Source organism: Hyperolius riggenbachi, chromosome 1 (assembly GCF_040937935.1).
Source record: "Hyperolius riggenbachi isolate aHypRig1 chromosome 1, aHypRig1.pri, whole genome shotgun sequence".
NCBI lineage: Eukaryota > Metazoa > Chordata > Amphibia > Anura > Hyperoliidae > Hyperolius > Hyperolius riggenbachi.
Window position 1 is genome coordinate 271,055,225 of NC_090646.1, and position 27,632 is coordinate 271,082,856.

Consider the following 27,632-nt stretch of genomic DNA (forward strand, 5'->3'; position numbering starts at 1 on the left):
GGTAAATATTTACATGTTTTGTTTTTTTTAATTGTAATGGTTTTTTTTATTTATAGTAAACATTTTATTTGGGTAGTTTTGGGAGGGTGGGGGGTAAACAATAGATTTATAATGTAAATGTGTGTTGATTTTAATTCATTTCTATTTTCAGGTGTAGTATTACTTTTTGGCCACAAGATGGCGGCCATGAGTTTGTTTACATGACGTCACTCTAAGCGTAACATACGCTTAGAGTGGCGCATCAGGAAGTGAATGGCCAGAAAAGGCGCAGCTTCCGAGAGAAGCTGTCGCTTTTTCAGCGGGGGAGAGGAATCAGTGATCGGACTTCATAGTCCGATACATTTATTCCCTGACTACCGAATCCGCGGCCGGGAGTGCGCGTGCATGCGCGCGATCGGCCGCGGGGGCGCGCGGTAGCGCACATGGTTTCTGGACGTAGTTTCTATGTCCAGAAACCAAAATAGGTTAATAAAGCCAGCCTAAAATTGGCAAGAAATGAAATGTTTTTTTTTGTTTTTCTTTTGTACCAACATGTTCAACATAAAATGTTGGATCCTTATATTGAAACAAAACTCTAAACATGAAAATCTAATTTTGTGATGTCTTTCTGCATGTTACAGATACGGAGGAAATGAGCACAGTTGTTCACACACAAAAGAAGGAGATCCAACAACTGTCTTTAACCTATTTTGGTTTCTGGACGTAGAAACTACGTCCAGAAACCATGTGCGCTACCGCGCGCCCCCGCGGCCGATCGCGCGCGTGCACGTGCACTCCCGGCCGTGGATTCGGTAGTCAGGGAATCAATGTATCGGACTATGAAGTCCGATCACTGATTCCTCTCCCCCGCTGAAAAAGCGACAGCTTCTCTCGGAAGCTGCGCCTTTTCTGGCCATTCACTTCCTGATGCGCCACTCTAAGCGTATGTTACGCTTAGAGTGACGTCATGTAAACAAACTCATGGCCGCCATCTTGTGGCCAAAAAGTAATACTACACCTGAAAATAGAAATGAATTAAAATCAACACACATTTACATTATAAATCTATTGTTTACCCCCCACCCTCCCAAAACTACCCAAATAAAATGTTTACTATAAATAAAAAAAACCATTACAATAAAAAAAAAAAAAAACATGTAAATATTTACCTAAGGGTCTAAACTTTTTAAATATTAATGTAAAGATGAAATATTTCTATATTTTTTTTATTTTAAACTTGTTAATAGTGATGGATGCAAAATGGAAAAAATGCACCTTTATTTCCAAATAAAATATTGTCGCCATACATTGTGATAGGGACATAATTTTAACGGTGTAATAACCGGGACATATGGGCATATACAATACGTGAGTTTTAATTATGGAGGCATGTATTATTTTAAAACTATAATGGCTGAAAACTGAGAAATAATGAATTTTTCCATTTTTTTCTTATTCTTCCTGTTAAAATGCGTTTACAGTAAAGTGGCTCTTAGCAAAATGTACCCCCCAAAGAAAGCCTAATTGGTGGCGGAAAAAACAAGATATAGATCAGTTCATTGTGATAAGTAGTGATAAAGTTATAGGCTAATGAATGGAAGGTGAACATTTCTCTCGTGAAAACCACGGAACCTGAATGGGTTAAAAATCACCTGCCAATAGGTGACAAGGGTTTATCAAACCCAGACTATGGTGAGATGTGCTAGAAGGATAGGGAATTGCTCCTTGAGAAGTTCCAGTCATATCCATGCAACTGCTGATAAAACTTATGTTTTAAAAGCTCAGAAGATAGTCTGAATGTTAGAGAATGCTCACACCTTTTGATAGAGATTTTATTCCTCTCCATTTAATCAAATGGTAGATAAAAAATGACATGATGATATATATGTGTCAGCAAGGGAAGCTGACAAGTAGGGGTTGCTACCATCAGGACTCTGACATCCTGGCCTGAGGACACTTATTTTAACAGAAATGATTGTGCATTTTCACTGGGCACATACAGTATCTGAATTATTGTTAATGTTTAACATGAAGACAAAAACCCTAACTTACTACGTTAAGGGATTGCACGTTGCTATCATTGTTATCCCTAGACTCAGTGCTACCATCATTGTGTATGTAGTTGATTGGCAGCAATATATCTGTATGCTTAGAGGCATGCTTGGCTGCTGCTACAGCTGTACACAGCTCCATTGAAAAGAATACATAAACAATGGACTTCTGTGCACATTTCCTTATACATCAGTGACCATATCACTGCAGATATGGTGGCCACAGGTCACGTTTATCATTGGTCAGCAATAACACTTTTGACAGCACTGCGAACACCCATAAAAGCACACGTTAAGTGTGTCAAAAGTTGGATATAATTTACAAAACATGGAAATGTACAGAAGGAAATAACAGGGAACCTTTAACAAATGCAGAAGAATAACAGAAAAAGAAATGATATACTGCACATCAGAAGAGGGAAGTACGCAAATGAAAATAAAAGGACTCAGTAGCAGTTTGCTCTCTTAAAGGGACTCTGTAACAAAAATGTCATTGTGTTTTCTACCATCCTACAGGTTCCTAAACCTATTATAATGTGCTCTGGCTTACTGCAGCACTTTCTACTATCACTGTCTCTGTAATAAATTAGCTTATCTTTCCCCTGTCGGACTTGTCGTCCTGTGTCTGGAAGGCTGCCAACTCTTCAGTGTGATCTGCTATGCATGCCCCCTCTATGCACACTCCCCTGTGTGTGTGTGTTATTTACATTAGCCAGCTTTTCTCTGCTCTCTTATCTTTTACAAGCTGGATAAATCCTCTGTTCACATACTGATGAGTCACATACTGCAGAATTACAGACAACTGGGCAGAGCTGTCTGCAAGAAGAAACAAACAATCAGCTTGTAACTCTTAAGTGAGCTGCAGGGGGAACGAAACACACAAATGATCTCTTGAGATTCAAAAGGAAGGCTGTATACAGCCTGATTGTGTATGGATGCATTTTCTATGTGTGGACAAACTGTACATCAACCTACTTCCTGTTTTGGTGGCCATTTTTACAAACAAACTTTTTAAAACTGTTTTTGACTACTTTTAATGCGGCGGGGAGCGGCGAAATTGTGACAGAGGGTAATAGGAGATGTCCCCTAACACACTGGTATGTTTACTTTTGTGTCATTTTAACAATACAGATTCTCTTTAAGATCAAAATAATTATAAACAGGTAATCTGCTTTTTTACAATGGGCACCACTTTATAGAACACCAAATAGTATTTATTGCTTTAAAGCACACCAGAAGCAGGATAGGTATGGAGGCGGCCATATTTATTTCCTTTTAAACAATACTAGTTGCTAGTAATGGTGTTCGAATTTGGGTTATTAAAATACGAAAACCCGAATTCGGCAGTCACCACACTTCAGCACCCAGACACAGGGTCAGGGAGAGTTCAGTTATTTGGGCTTCAAAGGAGTCACTACCAGTTGCCTGGCATTCTACTGATCTTTTTGGCATCAGTAGTGTCTGAATCATGCCTGAAACAAGCATGCAGTATATCCAGTCAGACTTCAGTCAGAAACATCTGATTGCCATGTTTTTTCAGGGTCTATGACTAAAAATATTAGAGGCAGAGGATCAGCGGGTCAGTCAGGCAATTTGCATTGTTTAATTAAATATGTCAGCCTCCCTATGGCTCTCACTTCTAGTGTGCTTTAATATGCATTCATTTGAAAAAGCTGCATATTTAAAAGGGCACAGGATAATGGTAGTTGAATATCGGTAGTTTTACTGATATTCTATGATATTCATATACCGTATATACTCGGATACAAGTCAAGAAATTTAGGACTAACTCATAGTATAAAAGTAGTCCTAAATTTAACAACTTATAACCAAAATGAGAGGGCACCTTTCTCTCTCTCCCCCCCTGCAGTGCACTAGTGGCCAGGTATTGAGATCCTCCGTAATCCCCGCAGCAGAAGTGAAGTGGTTGCCGGGGACTTTAATCCTCCCTCCCTCCATCACCCAAAGTGCAGCCGCCTCTCACTAACCTCCCTGTGTGTAATTGAATGCAACGAAACATCGCAGCAGAAGCTAAGTAATTTCCCTTCCAGCGCCGGTTGCCATGCCCGCTCATCTTCCTCACTCGCACCGCGTCATGTGACTTCGGGAGCCGGCGGTACGTGCATTAGCGTACCGCCGGCTCCCGAAGTCACTTGACTTGGGGGGCCAGGAGGGATTCATGGCCACAATACTTTACGCAGCGCAGCCATTAACCCCTCCTAGTCCCCAAGTGCAGCCATTAACCATCGCCTGGTGGTGCCTAACCCTTAAATCCACCCCCGGTGGTGCCTAACCCTTAAAGAACAAGCGAGACCCATGCTAACCTAGAAATAAAAAAACACATATATAAGTAGATAAATACTACGTCTACTTACATAACAGATGTATTGTGCTATCCACGTAATGATTCCTGTGAATTTTATAAAGGAAAAGCAGAACATCCTATTCTAGGCAGTGGCCATTTTGCCAAGCTAATGCTGACATCATATCCTCCCTGACTCTTGTTTTCACCCCCTCCCTTCTCTTGCTCATTGTTTATTCATTAGCTGCCCTCCTCCCAGAGTCTTTACAAACTCCCACTGAGGTGTATACTAGCAACTGCACTGTCTTTTTTTTATTTACTCCTCCAGTTGCTGAGTCACCTCAGCCTTGCTTGTAAACAAGTGATCAGAGGGTGTTTCTGATAAGCAGCTAGGCGGGGAAATAAATGGAAGAGGAGGAATATATTATAGATAAAAAGAACTCCCAGCATTCAACTGTTTGGCACTGACTACTAAAGGGCCAGTGCTCCTAAAGCATGTGATAACTCCAAACCATAACAGCAGAAACAGTTTTGCAAGTTTTGAATGCAGGATTAGCATCTTTATCACTTAAAGGGAACCTAAACTGAGAAGGATATGAATTCTTCCTTTTAAAATAATACCAGTTGCCTGACTCTCCTGCTGATCCTGTGTCTTTAATACTTTTAGCCACAGCCCATGAACAAGCATGCAGATCAGGTGCTCTGACTGAAGTCAGACTGGATTAGCTGCATGCTTGTTTCAGGTGTGTGAATCAGCCACTACTGCAACCAAAGCGATCAGCAGGACTGTCAGGCAACTGGTATTGTTTAAAAGGAAACACCCATATCCCTCTCAGTTTAGGTTCCCTTTAATACACTCAGACCAGTTGCTGTTGAAATTTGATTTTTGTGGTGACGAAACTGCTTTAACCCGATGGGCAACTAACTTTAACACCCCCAGCTCACCTTAACCTCCCCACCTATCTTTAACCCCAACATCTTATTTAAAAGGGCACCCAAATTGTGGCGACAAATAGACATAGGAAATAGTGCCTGCAAATAACGGCTACAAATTGTAGCCACTATAGCAGCTATACATAAAAAATAGCAGCTACAAATTGTAGCCACTATTATAGCGGGCGCCAGTGTAATACTGTGTGCACCAACTTTCCTGTACAGCTGCTAAAATCAAGGGGAGATAGCTGCATCCTTTTAAACTTGAGATAGTTTCAAATTCTCATTTTAATATGATGGGGCCTTTACTAACCTTTCAGACAACACTGGAGCTTTTCTCATGTATTTGCTGGGTTTTAGCTGCTTAAAACTTTTGAAGTACTGAGTTTTTTACAAGTAGTTTTCAGGCATTATTCTCTGGCTGTGTGACAGGTTTTCATTAAGGTAGGCCTATCTCAAAAACAGGTTTAAAAAGCTGAATTCATGTACCAGTATAATTGATATGTTATGTTGGTTTTCTAATTTATGTTTTTTTAATTTACAGTGGAGTAACATGTGTCCATGAATATTGTGCGCAAGCCAAGATTTGGACATGAGTCTCACTCCATATACATAAGAAAAATGGCGATTTCAGAGCAAAGAAAAGTTACAGACATGGAACAATCATTATAAGGCTACCTGTGCAACATTTTCATAAGTTTACTTTACCTCACAGGACATTAAAACAAGTTCGCTTTAAATTTAACTGAAGTAAATGGACTCTGAATGTAAAATATGTTATGTGTGTTCAATAAGGACATACAAAATATGCAACATAGAAGAGATAATGCATAATTGCTGCTGCTTGAAATGATTTATTGGCATTCCAAGGTTGCACAATTCTGCATTTAGCATTATTCTATATTTTATTATATTAAACATGTTACAATTTGCAATTGCACTCTGCAAAACAGCCTAGCTGCTTTCACTTTCCAGATCACGTTAAATGAAAGTTATTTCCCTAAGATTGTTTGTTTTGTTTTCATTACAGTTCATATACCGTGAAGCTTGGTAAAAGTGGGTTTTTGTTATTATTTAGGGAGAAGTCTTCCGAATAGAACAAAATAAGTGCTGTCCAGAGTGTGCTTCCAAAAAAGAAGGTGCCTGCCAGCATGAAGGAAAAGAATGGGCTGTAAGTGCTATTTTTTTCTCTTTACTATGGTAATGCTGCTATTATAATGTGTGTTTCTTTACATTTTTGTAATGAGAACTTATCATCAAAATTAAAATCGAAAGCACTTTTTGTTAAAAAATAGAAGTGTTGGAGATAATTCACTTGCCAAAAGGATAGTGAGCTTTGATTTTTGTGTAAAATGAGTTTCACTACAAAAAAAAAAGTTTTGTGGCTACCTACACTGCAGGACACATCTGGCTACATATACTTGGGAGTCCTCTCTGGCCTAACACTGGGGGCTCCTCTAGCTACCTACACTGCAGGACACATCTGGCTACATATCCTTGAGGGTCCTCTCTGACCTAATGCTGGGGGCACCTCTTGCTACCTACACTGCAGGACATATCTGGCTACATAGACTTAGGAGTCCTCTCTGGCCTAATACTGGGGGCTCCTCTAGCTACCTACACTGCAGGACACATCTGGCTACATGTCCTTGAGGGTCCTCTCTGACCTAATGCTGGGGGCACCTCTTGCTACCTACACTGCAGGACACATCTGGCTACATGTCCTTGAGGGTCCTCTCTGACCTAATGCTGGGGGCACCTCTTGCTACCTACACTGCAGGACACATCTGGCTACATAGACTTCGGAGTCCTTTCTGGCCTAATACTGGGGGCTCCTCTAGATACCTACACTGCAGGACACATCTGGCTACATATCATTGAGGGTCCTCTCTGACCTAATGCTGGGGGCACCTCTTGCTACCTACACTGCAGGACACATCTGGCTACATAGACTTGGGGGTTCTCTCTGGCCTAATACTGGAGGCTTCTCTGGCGTCCTACACCACAGGACACATCTGGCTACGTACAGGTATACTTGAGGGGTCCTCTCTGGCCTAATACTGGGGAGCTCCTCTGGCTGCCTACACTGCAGGACACATCTGGCTACATAGACTTGGGGGTCCTCTCTGGCCTAATACTGGGGAGCTCATCTGGCTACCTACACTGCAGGACACATCTAGCTACATATACTTGGGAGTCCTCTCTGGCCTAATACTGGGGGCTCCTCTGGTTGCTGACACTGCAGGACACATCTGGCTACATATACTTGGGGGCCCTCTCTGGCCTAATACTGAGGGCTCCTCTGGCTGCCAACACTGCAGGACACATCTGGCTACATATCCTTGAGGGTCCTCTCTGGACTAATACTGGGGGCTCCTCTAGCTACCTACACTGCAGGAAACATCTGGCTACATATCCTTGAGGGTCCTCTCTGACCTAATGCTGGGGGCACCTCTTGCTACCTACACTGCAGGACACATCTGGCTACATAGACTTGGGGGTCCTCTCTGGCCTAATACTGGAGGCTTCTCTGGCTTCCTACACTACAGGACACATCTGGCTACGTATACTTGGGGGGTCCTCTCTGGCCTAATATTGGAGGTCAGGCCCTCCTCTAGCTACTTACAGTGCAGAACACATCTGGCTACATTGACTTGGGGGTCCTCTCTGGCCTAATACTGGGGAGCTCCTCTGGCTACCTACACTGCAGGACACATCTGGCTACATAGACTTGGGGGTCCTCTCTAGCCTAATATTGGAGGCTTCTCTGCTTCCTACACTGCAGGACACATCTGGCTATATATTCTTGGGAGTCTTCTCTGGCCTAATACTGGAGGCCCCTCTGGCTGCCGACACTGCAGGACACATCTGGCTACATATACTTGGGGGCCCTCTCTGGCCTAATACTGGAGGCTTCTCTGGCTTCCTACACTTCCTAGGCTCGCTACATGATTTAAAAAAAATAAATAAAAAAAACGGCTGCGCTGCCCCCTGGCGGTTTTTAATGGACCGCCAGGAGGGTTAATACATTTTGTTTGCTTCGTATTTAGCAAACACTTTTCAGCTCTTCAGAACATGCTGCAAAAGTGGTCACCATGTTCATTACTAGTGAGGCTCATTATATCCAGGCACTTCTACACTGGCATACTGCCAGCTCAGTTTAGTCAGCATTGCTGTTCTTTCCCTTGTAAAATGCATTTGCTTTGTAGTACTGAGAGGAGTATAACTAATGTAGGCCATTCTCTGCTTTGCTAAGAGCGCAACATACCATAAAAAGGAAATCTTATTTAAAAAATATCTTCTTGAAACCTCTGGTTTTTTTTTAATCCGTTCTTTCTTCTGCAAGGTGTTGTCCGATAATTATTTTCAGCTTCTGTGACAGAGTAAAAATCTGCACAGTTCTGAGTCCCATTGTCTCTTGATAGGGCGTGAATTAACAGGCTGGTGCAATCTAAACAGGACTTTGGTAAACTGAACATGACCCCCAGAATAAAGAGATTTTTCTGTTTCGTACCAAAGATACTACAAGCTCATTTAACGTTTGGCTTTGAGTTGACTGTGCTTTAGTATGAACGTTTTCCTGATCCTGCTGTGTTGTCACTGGAGAAGCAGATATTGTTAGCGAGGAAATGGCCATTTAGATGGATGGGGGGACATCACTTGTAAATAAGTATTTACTGGTGCTTTAGGGAACTTCCTAGGATGTTTTGAGCGGCTAAGGCACATATTTATGCTGTAACTAGTTTGTCCAAATTACCATGACTTTGTTTCTTGTAAAGATGATAATGCCTCCTATAATCTACAAAGCTATTGCTTACAATTTATTATAGCCTTTGTTTCTATCAGTGAATCATGTCTTCTATTCATAAAAGAAACATCTGTTAGTGATTTGTTATTTGCTCAGGATGAATTATGGTATGAAAGATGAAACGGTTGTGATAGCATGAGTTCTGCATTTTACATTACAGCCTGAGGCAGGTGCATGGCATAGAAAGGATAGCAGACATTACTGATGCTAATGTACATGTTAGGCATTCTTTCAGGAAGAGGATGTAAATAAGCAGTCTTCTGATTTTAAAATATACCTGTCATCTACACTATCCTACAGTAAACATCTTAAAGCAAAACTGAAGTCAAGGCAACATACAGTAGGTAGAGGCTCATTCACAAGGGAGGCAGTGCCAAGCAATGCACACACCTTGGAGCTGCCCATTTCATTTCTGGCACTAGTGCCTTGCTGTGTGGCACTGCCCCATTTAATAAAGCTGAATAACGAGGGCTTTCCAATGCACTGAAATTCTGCTGGCAAGACTTATTTTTTGAGGCCCTGTTCACATTGGTTAGTTGCATTGCAGAATAATTCTGCATGAAAACTCACTGCCCATACACTTCACAGTGCTGCATTATAAATTATCACATTATACTAACGGCTGCATGCAGGCTTAGTATTATGTCTATGTCCAGTCTCCATTGCAGTCCACAGTCATAATAACCCATTATAATGCATGTGTTATGCAACTAGCCACTGTAAACCTAGCCTCAATGCTGCTCCAGTTAGCAGGCTTTATACAGGGAGTGCAGAATTATTAGGCAAATGAGTATTTTGACCACATCATCCTCTTTATGCATGTTGTCTTACTCTAAGCTGTATAGGCTCGAAAGCCTACTACCAATTAAGCATATTAGGTGATGTGCATCTCTGTAATGAGAAGGGGTGTGGTCTAATGACATCAACACCTTGTATCAGGTGTGCATAATTATTAGGCAACTTCCTTTCCTTTGGCAAAATGGGCGAAAAGAAGGACTTGACAGGCTCAGAAAAGTAAAAAAATAGTGAGATATCTTGCAGAGGGATGCAGCACTCTTAAAATTGCAAAGCTTCTGAAGCGTGATCATCAAACTATCAAGCGTTTCATTCAAAATAGTCAACAGGGTCGCAAGAAGCGTGTGGAAAAACCAAGGCGCAAAATAACTGCCCATGAACTGAGAAAAGTCTAGCGTGCAGCTGCCAAGATGCCACTTGCCACCAGTTTGGCCATATTTCAGAGCTGCAACATCACCTGAGTGCCCAAAAGCACAAGGTGTGCAATACTCAGAGACATGGCCAAGGTAAGAAAGGCTGAAAGACGACCACCACTGAACAAGACACACAAGCTGAAACGTCAAGACTGGGCCAAGAAATATCTCAAGACTGATTTTTCTAAGGTTTTATGGACTGATGAAATGAGAGTGAGTCTTGATGGGCCAGATGGATGGGCCCGTGGCTGGATTGGTAAAGGGCAGAGAGCTCCAGTCCAACTCAGACGCCAGCAAGGTGGAGGTGGAGTACTGGTTTGGGCTAGTATCATCAAAGTTGAGCTTGTGGGGCCTTTTCGGGTTGAGGATGGAGTCAAGCTCAACTCCCAGTCCTACTGCCAGTTTCTGGAAGACACCTTCTTCAAGCAGTGGTACAGGAAGAAGTCTGCATCCTTCAAGAAAAACATGATTTTCATGCAGGACAATGCTCCATCACACGCGTCCAAGTACTCCACAGCGTGGCTGGCAAGACAGGGTATAAAAGAAGAAAAACTAATGACATGGCCTCCTTGTTCACCAGATCTGAACCCCATTGAGAACCTGTGGTCCATCATAAAATGTGAGATTTACAAGGAGGGAAAACAGTACACCTCTCTGAACAGTGTCTGGGAGGCTGTGGTTGCTGCTGCACGCAATGTTGATGGTGAACAGATCAAAACACTGACAGAATCCATGGATGGCAGGCTTTTGAGTGTCCTTGCAAAGAAAGGTGGCTATATTGGTCACTGATTTGTTTTTGTTTTGTTTTTGAATGTCAGAAATGTATATTTGTGAATGTTGAGATGTTATATTGGTTTCACTGGTAAAAATAAATAATTGAAATGGGTATATATTTGTTTTTTGTTAAGTTGCCTAATAATTATGCACAGTAATAGTCACCTGCACACACAGATATCCCCCTAAAATAGCTAAAACTAAAAACAAACTAAAAACTACTTTCAAAAATATTCAGCTTTGATATTAATGAGTTTTTTGGGTTCATTGAGAACATGGTTATTCCTCAAAAATACAACTTGCCTAATAATTCTGCACTCCCTGTAGAGTTGATTAAAAGAAAACACATCCAGCACTTTAGGGGAATGGACAGTATATGAAGATATGTACAAAATGAGAAGAAAATGGATTTCATCTCCTTACCTTCCCCACAGCTAGAGAGCAATGAAGGACATAAGTGATCCTGTAAACCTCAAATTGGTTTATTACTAATTGCATTCTATTAATTGGCAAATACTTACAACTTTGCATGTTCTCTTTAATAATACCTTGGTGCATTAATTACTTGGCTTAATGTTATAGTGATTGAAACAAAGTAGTTTAGTATACATAAGTATACATAACCATGTTGTCCGGCCAGTGAAAGCATTTTTTTTTAATAATCAATTCCAACAATTGAAATTAATCTTTGCATGATCACTAGCAGTAGCTGTTGGCTGCTTAGCTGTTGACACCCAAATTATAATGCTAAATCCCAACAGCTGGTATAAGTTTGCAGTCAGGCATCACATGCCTACACTGACGCCCAAATTATAATGCTAAATCCCAACAGCTGGTATAAGTTTGCAGTCAGGCATCACATGCCTACACTGACGCCCAAATTCCAATGCTAAATCCCAATGGCTGGTATAAGTTTGCAGTCAAGCATCACATGCCTACACTGACGCCCAAATTGCAATGCTAAATTCCAATGGCTGGTATAAGTTTGCAGTCAGGCATCACATTCAAGGAATACTATAGATACCCAAGTGTTCTAAAATGACAGTGTGCAAATAATGTCTAAGTAGCTGTGTAAACATTTTCCTACTTTTCATGTTAAATATCAGAGGTAAAAGCTGTAATTTATTGAGGGTAGGATTTAGCTATATTGGGACAAATCAATTGCAGAAGGGGTGTCTGCTTCAATGCACAGCCAGAGTTGCATATCACACTACAGAAAGCAAATATCAAACGTATCAAACTCTGAAAGCAAAAACAGTATGAAAAAGCTGTGACAATTAGTTACATTTCCTCTGCTCTCTTCAGACACGTCAGTCAGAAACTCAGGACACAGGAGCTGCAGCTGTTGGGAGCTCTCTTCTCTGTCACACACAGAGCTACACATAGAGTTAACTGATCAAGTGTGAGGGGAATTTCCCATCTCCTCATGGCTCAGTCAGCCGTCAGTTTTGGCGTCAGTAAAGTTTGAATGTATTTTGATAACAGTAAACAAAGAAGTTGCTACTAAAATGTATACACCAGTACTTAGCAGCACTTCCCACACAATTCCTGTGTCAATTGAAAAAAATATGTGAATCGATAGTATTCCTTTAAGAGAAAGTTCAAAGTAGCTAATTACAATTGTTACCCCAAAACTTGAAGGAGGAGGCTTTCCTAGGTTTTCTCAGCATCTTAATGCAGACAATAAAAGGTGCATTGCTGCGTTTATTTATTTTAATTACAACAGAGAGAAAATGTGTGCATCAACCAAGTGAACCTGACAAATCTGGCTTTATTTATTTTACACCTTTCAAGGTACACATTTTTCTCACATTTTGCTTTAAGAGTTACTCTTAAAAGAAACTCAAGGTGAACATAAACTGATGAGATAAACAATTGTGTCTGTCCTCCTATGCTTGAAAATTTAATATAAAAAAACCTCATTTTTTAAGCTAAAATGTTGGTTTAATGTTGTATTGTCTCATATGAATGATAGTCTTTCAGTCAGCCTCGGTGTCCCAGAGCTAAAATACACAAACTATTTGACCTTTTTCATCCATCCCCTGCACTCAGAAGCTGTTCTCTGCCAGGCAATAGTTTTATGGAATGCCTTATCAGTGAGGATTACACTATAGACTAGGTTCTGACTTAAGATAAACTGTGTTTAACCGTTTCAGAAAAAAAGAAGAAAATGAACACAACCTAGATATTTGTGTGCTTGACACTGTGCATACACGTCTATCTCATTATGTCACATCGCCTCAGGTACACTTTAAAGAGGAACTCCAGTGAAAATAATGTAATAAAAAAAGTGCTTCATTTTTACAATAATTATGTATAAATGATTTAGTCAGTGTTTGCCCATTGTAAAATCTTTCCTCTCCCCGATTTACATTCTGACATTTATTACATGGTGACATTTTTACTGTGGGCAGGTTATGTAGCTGCTGCTAGCTGTTTTGGCTGTAAACAGTTAATTCCTGTCTGTGAACCTTGTTACATTGTAACAGACTGGCAAAAGTACCGCGGTCCCAGAGCTTCTTGTGGGAGGGGTTTCAGCACAAAATCAGTCATACAGCACCCCCTGATGGTCTGTTTGTGAAAAGCAATATATTTCTCATGTAAAAGGGGGTATCAGCTACTGATTGGGATAAAGTTCTGTTCTTGGTTGGAGTTTCTCTTTAACCCTCCTGGCGGTTTGTCACAATCCGCCAGGGGGCAGCAAATATGTTTTTTTTTGTTTTTTTTTAAATTTTCATGTAGCGAGACGAGGTCGTGACGTCAAAGGGGACTCCGATCCACCCCACTGCGATGCCTGATTGGCACTGATTGGCCAGGCAGCGCACGGGGTCTGGGGGGGGGGGCGGCTGCGGTGACGCGTATAGCGGCGGATCGGCGGGTAGCGGCGGCGATCGGGCACTGCACGCAGCTAGCAAAGTGCTAGCTGCGTGCAGCAAAAAAAAAATTATGCAAATCGGCCCAGCGGGGCCTGAGCGGTGCCTCCCGGCGGCATAGCCCGTGCTCAGGGAGGTTAAAGGATTTCTGTAACTTTCTCTTCACAACATCAAAATGCAGTAACTATTCTTAAGGGTCTGGGGTACCTACATAGATTTGTGCAGGATATTCATGTTGTTTTATCCACCCTTGATAAAAAGCATAAGGCAATATCACAAAAAATGCTCACAAGAATTAGATTAGTTTTTAGTAAAAGTAGCTTGTGTGTTAATACAGGCAAGTCCACTTTGTACAGGCAGAAATTCATTAGACTTTTCTTTATCACATTATCACATAAACCGCTATTGAAGATGGTTTTATCACAGTATTGCTATAATAGGCACAGTAAATTTGTTTGCCGCCCTAACCTTGATCTTTTATTAAGTGCATAATGAGTCCAATGAACATTTCTGAACCTCAAAACCTTTTATGAAGAATGTTACAAGTTATTGTAAAGAGTGCAGTTAGATAGCAGCTTCCATTTCTCACTGATTCCGAGTGGGACTGCGGTGTGACACATGGATTACTCACCTTGGAATCTGCTGCTTATTGTAATCTACATCCTTGGACCTGACCTGATCCGCTATACCTCACAACACTTCTTTGCCTGGCAACAAGAAATGTTCAAAAGTCATAATAGTCAATCCCAGTCCCGCTAGTATACACATGCAGAATGCATTATGTGCTAAGCATTGCTTTCTGTATATACAATACATACTAACTAAGGCAGAATATTACTTTCCTTTAAACCTTCATTTCTTATTTAATTTATGTTATTCTGCACTTTTTATTTTATTTTATTCTAAATGTATTATTTTATTCTAAATGCATTTTAACAGGAATAATACGAAAAAAATACGAAATACGAAAAAAAATTCATTATTTTTCAGTTTTCGGCAATTATAGTTTTAAAATAAAATGTAAAACTGTGTATGAAAGCCACACAATTTATTTGCCCCTTTATCCTGGTTATTGCAATGTTTAAATGATATCCCTAGTACAATGTATGCTGACAATATTTTATTTAGTGCATTTCTTCAGTTTTACATCCAACACTAATCACAAGCCCATAATTTAATACTAATATAGCCTGTTGACATACATATGATGTTTTATTCCCTATTGTATGTAAGTGTAATTTTACTATTTGGCCACAAGATGTCCTTGCGCATTATTTCCTATAAGCGTACAATAAGTACGCTAAATAGAAAGTAATGCATTACAGTGTTACTTCGGAAGTGACGTAGGCCTGCAATCACGGTGGCCTAAAAGGGAAGTAAATGAGCGGGAACAAAGTTCCCATTCATTAATCTAATGATCTGCGTCAGGAGCGGTGGTAATGAGTGAGCCAGAGGCAGCGTGGCGGCACGATTTAAGAATGATCACTGTTTTTGAACGTCGACAAGAATGGATTGGCTCAGGGGACAATTGTCCACTGCCACCAATCCCCCCTGTCGCCGGGACCATCGCAATCACGGGCTTCTGCCCACACAATCACACGCACAGCCCCCCAAACTGCAGGGACGTGACTATTGCGGCTATTGCAGCTGCCGCCGCGGAGATGAGGCTGACGTCCCAGCGGCAGTAATGGGTAAACTAACCTGGGGCAAGTAACAGATGTGGGCAATTTAAAAGTCACACCTGAAAGCAGATAAAAAGGAGAGAAGTTCACTTAGACTTTGCATTGTGTGTCTGTGTGTGCCACACTAAGCATGGACAACAGAAAGAGGAGAAGAGAACTGTTTAAGGACTTGAGAACCAAAATTGTGGAAAAATATCAACAATCTCAAGGTTACAAGTCCATCTCCAGTGATCTAGATTTGCCTTTGTCCTTAGTGCGCAACATTATCAAGAAGTTTGCAGCCCATGACACTGTAGCTAATCTCCTTGGGCATGGACTAAAGAGGAAAATTGATAAAAGATTGCAATGCAGGATAGTCAGGATGGTGGATAAGGAGCCCCAAGTTCCAAAGAAATTCAAGCTGTCCTGCAGACTCAGGGACCATCAGGGTCAGTGCGAACTATCTGTCGACATTAAAATGAAATGAAACGCTATGGCAGGAGACCCAGGAGGACCCCACTGCTGACAGAGACATAAAAAAGCAAGACTACAGTTTGCCAAAATGTACTTGAGTAAGCCAACATTGTTCTGGGAAAAAATCTTGTGGACAAATGAGACCAAGATAGAGCATTTTGATAAAGCACATCATTCTACTGTTTACCGAAAACAAACAGTACCTACAGTGACAGGCAGCCTATTGGGCTAATCAGAGTGCAAGAATCATGTCCTTTATTGTGAATGGAACCAAAGGGGCTCAGGGTGGGAGGAGTGGAACGGCCGTAAAGATACTAGTGCTCGCTATGCTGCAATACAGCAGCATAGCGTGCGCTCCTGTCACAGGGGTTGTTGCTGCAATACAGCGCAGCGTGCTAGCACTGACAATTAAGACACTCTGATGAAATAGCGCAAGTAACAGGAGGTTACTGGCGCTATTTCTCTTAGTGTATCAACCCCAATGAGTTTTAGCTGCAGTATGCTAAAGTTGAGTTTTAATGAACACATGTATATATTTTTTAATCCACGTATGGTAGGCTAGGTAGCACTTTCAGATGGCCTATCATCTCCAGATTCCCCCCATCCATAGCAAACTTGCAAAATGTTGATGATACATTTCTTAGTGGTACTGTCTGATAGTGTCAGTTGTCCGATATTTGAACAGTTCAGCTGTGATTAGAGAAACTCCATTGACTGCTAGGTGTTTTTTTTTACCATATTTACCATATTTATTATTATTGATTTATATAGCGCCAGCATCTTCCATGGCGCTGTACTATGCTATATCATAAGCATGGTATGTTAAACTAGAGCTTAACCATAAGCACCTGTCCCAATGGATCAATCTTTGTCCAAAAACAGGTGATCACATGCGATCATCGAGACAATTTGATCTCATCTCATTCTTAATCAGAAGAACAGTCACAACACTGAAATATGACTGTTAGTTAGTTGCTATGGATCACAGCAAGATATTTTATTAAAGAGGAACTTCAGCCTAAACAAACATACTGTCATTAAGTTACATTAGTTATGTTAATTAAAATAGATAGGTAATATAATATCTTACCCACCCTGTTTTAAAAAAAAGAGGCAAATGTTTGTGATTTCATGGGGGCAGCCATCATTTTGGTTGAAAGAAGGTGACAGGGAGCATGAGACACAGTTCCAACTCCCTGCTGCGCGCGCTAGGCTTCAAATCTTAAATTCAAAATTTAAAAAATCAAATTTGCGCCAAAGCAGCAGAACGAGAACAACATCATCAGAATTCCTATCATGCTGTGCACAGCATCAGGGAAAAAATGCCCGGGCAGTTTTCTTCTGTGCAGCTAAAAGTGAGGCTTGGGTAAGAAAAACAAAGTTCTGATGCTGTGAAACTGTTAAAGAAACACCAAGCCTTTTCAGTGCTGCTGAGTAGATTTTTAGCCTGGAGGTTCACTTTAAGTAATCTGGCTTAAAGTGGAACTAAATTTAGAACTTACTCTCTGCTCTTAAACATTAGCCACAGCATGATAACCTCTGTGGAAAAAAATTCTTCATGACAATTTATAAAAATCCTAAAAAAAACAAAGTTTTAATTGGTTACACATTTGTAAAGGGCACTAAAAGGGTTAAGCCTTTAGCATTTACCTTATAGAGAGCTGACTCAACAGAGCCTTCCTGCAGTCCATTCCCAGTTGCTGATAAGAACTGATTAGACTAGTTAAGCTCCACTTTAATTACATTTTGAAAATGTGTTTATGTTGTTTTATCCCCCAACCAAAATATTATCCCAAAGCCCCAATTCAGGGACTTTTTTATTAGTCTAAGTAGGTTTCTAGTTGCAGGGCTTTTTTTGTTTGTGTATAAAGTTCCTAATTAACTGATATAAAAAATGACTTCTAAAGTAACTGACCAGGAGCCCAGACATTGCCCACTTCCAGCACCACAGGCTGCCACTGCTATAGGTTGCAATCATCTGGGAGAGATTTAGTCTGTGCCTTCCCCTTTGCATTCTAAACAGTGGGTTGATGCAATCCCAGCAGCAGCAGCTTCCCCCATTGAGCCTGGAATTAACTTTCTGTACTTAATGCTTTTGATCATGTGATCATGGTCATGATCGGATTTCAAGATGGGATTTTGAAATGCAGAAGCTTCATTGCTCACAAAAAAAGAACATCTGAGAACTCTAATTACAAAGTTATAAGGTTATATTTTAAGATCTTTCTCTGGGGATGGGTTTTAAAATATTCCAATATGTAATGCATAATGTTAATTTTATTAACCTTATAAAAATGTGTATCTAAACTAGACTCTGCTACAGAGAGTATATTATTTCTGTTTTGTTTTTCCTCCTTCTTGCCCACCAAATGCTTTGTTGATGTTAATGTGAGCAATATGTTTTATAAGGTAGAGTTATAAATGGTTGGAAATATTAGAGAGGCATCTATGTTTGTCGCTCACAGATACAGGTCAGTACAGGTTAGATTATTATTTCCATGTGACCTACCTTTAGATGAACATTTTGCCCTAGAAGCTGTGAGGCTGGGAACTTGGCACGGCACTGCAGAGGTTGCCATGCGGGTCATGGAGCCAGCCCTAATCACAGCGGTGAATGTTATCCTCATGCTGCTAAGGTCTGTGTGCAGCAGCTTTTGGATGCCCAGCACGAGGACCATTAATCCTTCTGTCAGGAAAAGTGTATCCAATTTAATGAAAGGGTAAGGTGACTGAAAACGTAACCTTCTCTCTTGTGATAGAGGCATAACACACAAATTGTGCTGGAAAAGTAAAGGCCATTGTTAATTACCAGCACTACCCAGTACCACTGACTGTTTTTTTTAACCATTACGTTCCAGTGCTCTTTTCCCTTCATTTTTATGTTTAGACTTAAAACTTGGAAGCCTAAATCAAGTTATTTCATGTAAAGAATATACTGGTAACATCTTACTCAAAGCCCAGCTTTGCTTTTAACTTTCTCATCCAGCCCATTAATCTATATTTCCCATTGATTATGCTGGCAATACGTTGGCACTTTCATCTGGCAGATTTTGGTCAACGCAATTTACCAACACTGTATGTTATCAGGAAAATAAATGTAAAGGTGCCCATTAATGGCACCATTTTTTCATCAGATGTGATCTTTCGATGCTCTTTTTACAATCGTAAGTAATCGGAAGGTAATTATCAATTGTTCTCATAAATTAGTCAATTAGAGCAATTTCTCTCTTTAGATATGAACGTAAAATCCAACTTTTGGTTCAATTACATTTTCTCTTCCAATCAACCATAGAATTGTTGTATATCAATTTTCGCTACACTCTTTGCAGTTTTCTGTACAAAGTGCGTCAAATGATTGCATTTGATAAAAATTTGGCCATCTTCACAGTGAAGATTTCCCATTTCTCTGTGATACCTTTAAACATGCAGTCATTTGCAGCAAACATCAGTGTTTTTTTCCAGATAAAAGTAAGAAATCAACATCGGCTTTATTGCACCATCAGTAAATCGCCCTTCACTGTAAGAATTTTCTGCCAGGACAGTGAGTGGCCAGCAGTAGGATGAGCAAAATTTAAGCTAGCCATACACAGATTGATAGTTTTGATCAGGCAATTAACTGATCACTCCCTGTTAAGAAATCAAATTTTTTTAATGTGACCACATTGACCTCTTAGTTTTGATTGGATTACAGCAAAAATCTAATTGATAATCTGTTGAATTGCTACCACTTACTACCACTAAGTGCAGAGTACAACACTATGCAGCCACACTTCCTTCTGCACACTCAATGAAAACATGCCCAAGCGCCCTTTCAATCAAAATTTCTTGAAAAATCAACCAAGCTTGTCAGGAATTATAGAATATTGGCCAAATCAAAGTGAATGAGTCCATCAGAAAAGTTTACCTGTGTATGGCCAGCCTTACTAGAATCTGTGATTTCTAAAGCTTCTAGGAGACCTGTGAGCAGTAGACAGGCTTAGGACCTGAGCACTCATAAGGTGGTGACTAATGGTGCAATTTGCTAAACGATTGTTTATGAACGATTCTTTGTATGAACAATCGTAAATTATCATTTTGAACCACTAATGCAGAGAAACCTACTAACCAGTCCAATCAGATGGTGTGACAATCCAGCCCCACGATCCCGTCAAGATCTGGTCCCGTTACCGTACGCAGGAAGTACGGGCGCAGACGGACAACGAGACCGGTTGCTGGATCGTCAGAGGGAAGAAGAAAGAAAAGGCGACAGAGCGTGCCAATCCCGTCTAATCTGCTCCCGTTAGCATACGCAGGAAGTACGGTGAACAGACTGACAAAGATTGGTCGCGCAGCTGCCGACAATATGTAATGGGACAAACATCCACCAATCCCGTATTACTAGGCCACTGTTGCCATGCAGGTCTCATGAACTAGAGACTGCTGGAGGCAAATTCACTGTGTGCGTAGTAAACGGTTAAGATTGGTTGGAGGTGCCCATACATGTACAATTCTGATTGTATATACAATCGGTAAACTAAAAATATCGATTTCACGCTGGAAATCGGGTAAATAAACTGCCACCACTCTCTCAAGTTCTGTAGGGAGGAAAGAGACTCCCGCTATCATAATACGGTAGCCAGCCCAACACGCTCCAGTCACCGTTCGGGGAATAGTCACTTCCGACGGCTTAAAGACTGTGAGCAATGTCACGTTAAAGAAAGGTTACTGGGTCCCTATATGATGCAATCTCGAATTGTATTTACAATCGAGAAACTAACGTTATCGATTTCACACAGGAAAGCTGGTACTAGCTAATCCTAGAAGGAAGAAACGGTTATTTACAAGCTAGCTAGCAAATCAACAATCATAGGCAAATCATAATACAATGCGGTAGTATGACTGACTCTTCAGAGGGCAGATTCGTTATAGCAGCAATCAGATGACCAGAAAAGGCACACAACTGAACGATAAAATCTTTAGTTTATTTCTAAACTACATACACACAGCTTATTTTAGAACAGATTGATTGGACAGAGAGAAGAGAGGAAAATAAACAGAATGTCTTAATATACAGTTCAAATACCGTTATTGGTAGTCCATGCGGCAATCGCAAGTCTTTGGCGAAAGTCCCAAAATGGCGGTTGCCATGCGGCCAACAGGCCTTTGTTAGAAGTAGTTCCAAGATGGAGGTTTTGGCCCGTGTCCTTGCAGGCTGCCAGGATGTTACTAGGCATCAGATTGAAGGTAAAGGACCCAGGGCTTTCTGGGCTCTCTGTGGTTATAGCCCACACTCCAGCAAGGAGGGGTTAGGGGGCGTGGATCACACACCTCTTTGCAGCAGGAGGTCCCTGCCCCTCTCATAGAAACAAGAATTTACCTGAATCATGATAGGTGTGCTCATCTGCAAACCGTACAAGTTATGTTAAATCTAATAACATTTTTAGGTTTGTCAGAATTTATCAAGAACGTTGATACCAAACTTGGGGGATCAGACCCCTGGGGTATTAGAGGGTTATTTTAAAACACTCTTACGCTAGATCTGGCAGTCCGATTGGTCCGTAAACCTGTCAGAACCAGCGCCCTGTGGAATCCCACAACCTGTGCAGATTTCATGGGCAGGGAGATCTGCTATGCCAGGAATTATGACGGAAAGATGGAGAACATATGAATATTGGGATTCCTGAGATCACAGCAGGTCAGCTGCTTCCAGAGAGAAACTGATAAGATCTGGGCATTTGCTAGTTCTGTATGGAGGTGAGAATGTTAGAGACACCATTCTGCCAGAAACTTGGGGATTTACGATTTATGCCAGCCCTATCTGTGATGGATGGGCTATAAACACCTCAGGGGGTCCCCTGTGCTGGCAGAAAATCTTTTTACAGAAGGCTAATTAACTGACCATGAAAAGATTCCTCCAGCCCTTTGGAGAAGGAGAAAAAAAGTGTATTTAAACCAAAAATTGTCACTTTGGTTGGTTTGCGAAGAAACTGGCGTTCGTAACTCCATGACGCATTCGATATGTCATATCGACGGCGTCACAGATGGGTGTTATCAATCCACAAATTGTATAAATTTCATTTTAATTTGATCGGATTGGTTAGGAGATCTTAGTCCATTAGTGGTCCCAAACGATCATTTTCGATCGTTCATAAGAAAAAACGTTTGTATCGTTAGTGGCCACCTTATGTATTGCATCAGTGCGAAATGCACAGGGACATCAGAGACTGCATAGACAGCGCTGTCTGATGGATACACTTATGCTCTGTGCAGGACTCTTAGCACAGTGCTGCATCTATATTTGTCTGCAACGATGCATTGTCTTATTTAATGTAATTGAATAAGGGCACCACAGCAAGGCAGAACAATGCATGCGCCATTCATTTCTGTAAAATGCATGGCAAACTTCTATGAATAGTAATGCATAAGGGCTCGTTTCCACTATGGCAAATTCACGTGCATTATCCACACACAAATTCACATATGTGCCTGTTCAATGTGCCTGTGTGCCTGTGTTCATTACAGGCAAAAATCACTTCCCCCCCCTCCCCCGCACGAGAAATAAAAATGGCGGCATCTAACAATTTGCACTTACGCGTTTTTGCTGGGTTTTTATATGTTATCACGTGCATAGTTTTTTTTCCGCATGCGTATGTCAATAGTGATGAAAGATGACGGGGAAAAAAATTTGCTTATGCATGCAAATTTGCATGAAAAATGACCGCAAACGCATGCAAATTTGCGTGCAGAGAAATCCAGAAAATAGCATGTGAAATTTGCATGCTTGTTGTGGAAATGAGCCCTTAGAGTGCTCAGGTCCAGGACCTGAGGTCCTAAGCAGTCGCAATGAAAGTCAGTGGGCCCACTTATGTTACTGATAATTTCTTTTTAGTAGAAGTGATTGTCGCACCTGTACTCTATTCAGGTAAACTGAGCCACGGATCGTCAGTTGTCAGCACAGGAGTCCTAATGTGACATAGTAAAATAAATAAGAAAAGTTTCTGTACTAAAAGTGATGCTTTTAAATTAAACAAAGAGCAGTATTTATCTTTTCTGTAAAAGAAATTGATTGGAGATGACCATTAATATTGTCCTTTTTGCAATTGCAGCACGGTGTACAGTGGTCACAATCCAAATGCAGCATCTGCATATGCATGCATGGCAAGGTAGTATGCTCCCCAAAGCCTTGTCCCAAGACAAACTGCCAAGATGGAGAAGTGGAATTTGTTGCCCCTGGAGAATGCTGTCCTACCTGTGTGGGAACTGGAGGTGCGTGCAGTGCTTAATAGTGATATATGTAGTCCCAGTGTTAACTAGGGCATCTCATCTGCGTTCACATTGCACAATATGTATGACTATTATAAAAGACCCACCCATTAAATAACGGAAGCTAGGTTAATGGACGCAACCTTTCAGAGTTTAACAATATACTGGTTAGTCTGACCAGCTGTGTATTGGCTAGTCACACTTGCAGAGAGTCACATATGTAATAGGCACCAAACAGGTCAGTGACCCTTACACTCGACTCAGGAGTTTTATCAGGCCATTTCAAGGCATCCACCTTTTAGAAGCTTTGCAAAGTCAGTAAAGTACATTTAGGTAGTTTAACAATGAACCAAAAAAATGTATACACCAAAAACAGGCTTATGCACATTATGCAGCTAGTATTGCTAGACAGAGATTCATTACAGTGAATCATGGTTATCTGCAGTAGTGCAGTGCTCACCTGCTCAATAGCAGGCAAAGCTGCTGCACCAATACAGTCACAGTGTAAAGGAATAGTTTGTAATGATCTTTTCTGACATTTTTGTTAATAAAAGTATCCTCTTTCTTTTAGAGAGAGAAACAATGTGGAATAAACTAAAAAAAATCCTAATGAAAACAGGATTGCATCGCTGAGTTACAAACCTAGTAGCACATACAACAAAAAGGGAGTTTTCTACTAAGGTCCTTCAGTAACAGTCAATCCATCTTTTTATATTTACTGTACACTATCATATTCTCCCATGGAACTAAAAGCATAAAAAACTAAAAGCATACTAAAAACATAAAAAAATAAAACCCATGACCCTCCTACAACTGTATAATCCAAAAACATATCAAACAATAATGGCAATATATGTCACTGCTGCCAGCGGTGAAACGCAAACTTAAATAAACACAATTAACCACAAAGGTGATGTACAACCAAGCTAAAACTACCTAGTTTGGACCAGGCACAAATAATTAATATAAAAAGTAATCCCCTTAATAGTGACATAGTAAGTTTCCAGTGATATGTCATAAAATATACTATACATAATGGCATAATTTAATATGTATATGAAACTGTACTAAACAATAAAGACTAAAGTGCTTTGTGTGCACAATCTGTAAATAAAAAGAATACATTTGGCAACCTTGAAAAGAGCTGTATATTAAGTAACAAAAGTAATAGTCATACCTCATATGCAGTGTGCACACTTCCCTGGACAGTGGCCAGGTTTAGTGGGTAAGGCTTTCTTGTCAGTGCCCCCATGCTAGTAGTAGCTACTGCCATTCACAAGGTCAAAGTCTAATTAATTGGTAAAGATCCAATGTCACAATAGTGGTGTGTCCATTACATCTTTATAAATAACTTGCTTGGCAACTTTAACATTAAAATTGTGACAGTTTGCATGTTTAGCATGTATTATAAATAAGCAGGTCCTTTAGGTCCTGTATAACAAAATAACACACCACGTGTGAAGAAGTGATGGTTACCGTAATTCCCTAGATTCATTTTACTATCTTTAACTACATAAATGAATCCACACAAACATATCATTACATCTCTCAAGCTAATTAAGTTTTATCAAGCAGTAGAAGGACAGAGGCTGGTACTCAATGTGGCAAACTGCACTGGAAAAGTGTAGCCTACACGTGCTCACAGCAGGCAGCAAATCATAGAACTGTAGATAGAAGGATGACGCTGGGCACCAAGGAGTTGCTGCTTACTAAATGTATTCCAGTCAGTACATCAGATACAAGCACAATGGTTTGGGGGGTGGCCTAACAGCCGTTTCACGGGAGCAACCTGCTTTTTCAGAGGCCATAGGCCACCCCCACACCCTTGTGCTTGTATCTGATGTACTGACTGGAATACATTTAGTAAGCAGCAAATGTTCACTGCTCAGCGTCATCCTTCTATCTGCAGCTAATTAAGTTTTGTATGAACACCATTTAATTGACATATTAAAGCTTTTTTTTAGGCTGGTGCACCTTTTTACTTTTGGTAATTTATTTATAATATTTGCAGAGTATCAACGGGAGCAAATGTAAATTGTTATATCTTAAGAGGTTAGCATTCTGTGTTTGCCTTTCTAAAGATAATGTGAAGTGTCTTGGCATATCTGTTTTATTTAACGTGTTTGGCTTATTTAACGTGTGGATAAAAATAACTAGAAACAGGAAATGTTACAAACATAGATTTCTCCACCTGCACCTTAGCCGGGAAATGCTTTGTGGTAAGAAAATTGTATTACAGTAAATATTTGTTTTATAAGGGTTATTGGATACGCCGGCCTAAGGGTCACCCTGTTGAACTTTGTTGCCAATGCAATCTGCTCCTGCTGGCTTCTTTTTGGCCAGACTTTGTTGGACTGCCCATTAGAAGACTTTGTTGGACTGCCCATTAGAAGACTTTGTTGGACTGCCCATTCGAAGACTTTGTTGGACTGCCCATTAGAAGACTTTGTTGGACTGCCCATTAGAAGACTTTGTTGGACTGCCCATTGGCTGCTCATACAGAGAAAGCCCCTTACAGGCTTTCTATTGATCCTGAATATTGTGCCTGTATATCACTGTATTTGCTTACATGTATCTCTATGCCACTTTTTTATGCATATGTGTTGCTTAAATCATTATCAAGTACACAACCCTGTGCTATGTATATATTTTCTCTGATAATCATTTTGTGATCACAATATAGCTTCAGGCTTTGTTCACATTAGCAAACGCGGACGGCCGTGCATTTGGAACGCAACGCGTAAGAACGCATGCCATCCGCATTTGTATGCGTTGCGTGGCTGATCCCATTCACTGAAAGTGATGGGACAGCCGCGCGTTTTTAGAAAAAATGCGTGCAACATGCGTTCCCGGACCGCACTGGTCCGGAACGCATGCAGTGTGAACATCAGACAGTGCACTCTATGCACTGTCTGATTTCGTGCGTGTCGGGCTCTTGCACGCGTTCCCAAAACGCGGCTGGAAACGCGTGCAGTGTGAACAGGGCCTTACTGATTTCAACAATCTATTGGTGTGCTGGTCATTTTTCTCTATAGAGTAAATATTTGTGTAACATTAGTTGAGGAAAATCCCCAGTTCGGGTACTGATAGCTAGGTCCTGCAATCCATGGAGCTCTTCAGTGCACTGCAGAAAAATTAGTCCTTGCTTGTATGTATAAACCTTACCAGACAGACCAGCAGCTGCATCTTACATTTTTAATCATTTATATTTTCATAATTAAAAGAAAAGTGTAGAAAAAAAAGTACTTCATTTAATAAATTATTAAAACAAAAAGACTAAAATGACTGCATATTCAGTTATGCAGACCACACTGATGGCATGATTGGGTAATATTATAAAACAGTAAAAGTCATTCTGGCTAACTGGGTGAAATACTAGACAGATGATATTCACTTCACAGTTCCTTTGGACTTATTTTCTATGGTCATATTCCAATCCAGCAATCTGCTCTCTTCCATGATAAATTGCATTTCTTTTTCATGATGGCCTCTTTCAACAAATATGACTTTTTAGATTCCGAGTTACTGTAAACTCATTTGTCAAGGTTATAAGATGGGCTTTTGAAAAATGGCCTTGCAGGATACTAAGAGTGACAAAAGCTACATAACAACTATCCTTATGCGTGAATTATTGTGCTAGGCAGGTCTTCTATACCGTGCAACACGGATAATAATATTACCCATGCATACTTCAGCATAGGTAATAATAAAAATAATAAGAGGTTTGATTCCTATAAAGCAAATGGTGAAATAAGATGCACTTGTTTCACACGTCATCTGAGTGAGCTTGTCAGAAGGACCATTCCATGTCAAAAAGATGTTGCTGAAAAGCAATAGCGTGTTTCAGTATGTGGCTCACAATAGGACTTATCAAAGGAAAGGGGGTTTTCATTTCAATTCATGAAATTATTTGCCAACCAGAAAGCTCCTGCAGATCCCATTCTCATTCCATGACTCTAAATGTTTCAATCTGAAGCTCTTCTGCTTTAAAGTAGAACTCATAAATTGAAACAAAAAATCCTCAGGGTGGAGACTGGATAGTGTAATGGTTAAGGGCTCTGCCTCTGACACAGGAGACCAGGGTTCAAATCTCAGCTCTGCCTGTTCAGTAAGCCAGCGCCTATTCAGTAGGAGACCTTGGGCCAGTCTCCCTAACACTGCTACTGCCTATAGAGCGCATCCTAGTGGCTGCAGCTCTGGCGCTTTGAGTCCGCCAGGAGAAAAGCTCGATATAAATGTTCTGTGTTTGTTTAACATATCCTCATATCTGAATACTGTATATTGTCCTCCTTTATTTACAATTGTTTTTTTGTTTTTTTAAACAAAA

General features: G+C 40.5%; 1 protein-coding gene across 1 annotated transcript in view; it reads left to right on the forward strand.

The window, feature by feature from the left end:
* The window catches only part of FRAS1 (Fraser extracellular matrix complex subunit 1), a 730,981-nt gene that overhangs the window by 243,695 nt on the left and 459,654 nt on the right, over positions 1-27,632 (forward strand). The window contains exons 4-5 of the mRNA XM_068233564.1: positions 6,344-6,436; positions 23,149-23,308. Coding sequence (XP_068089665.1) covers positions 6,344-6,436; positions 23,149-23,308 — 253 coding nt within the window. The remainder of the gene's footprint in view (positions 1-6,343; positions 6,437-23,148; positions 23,309-27,632) is intronic.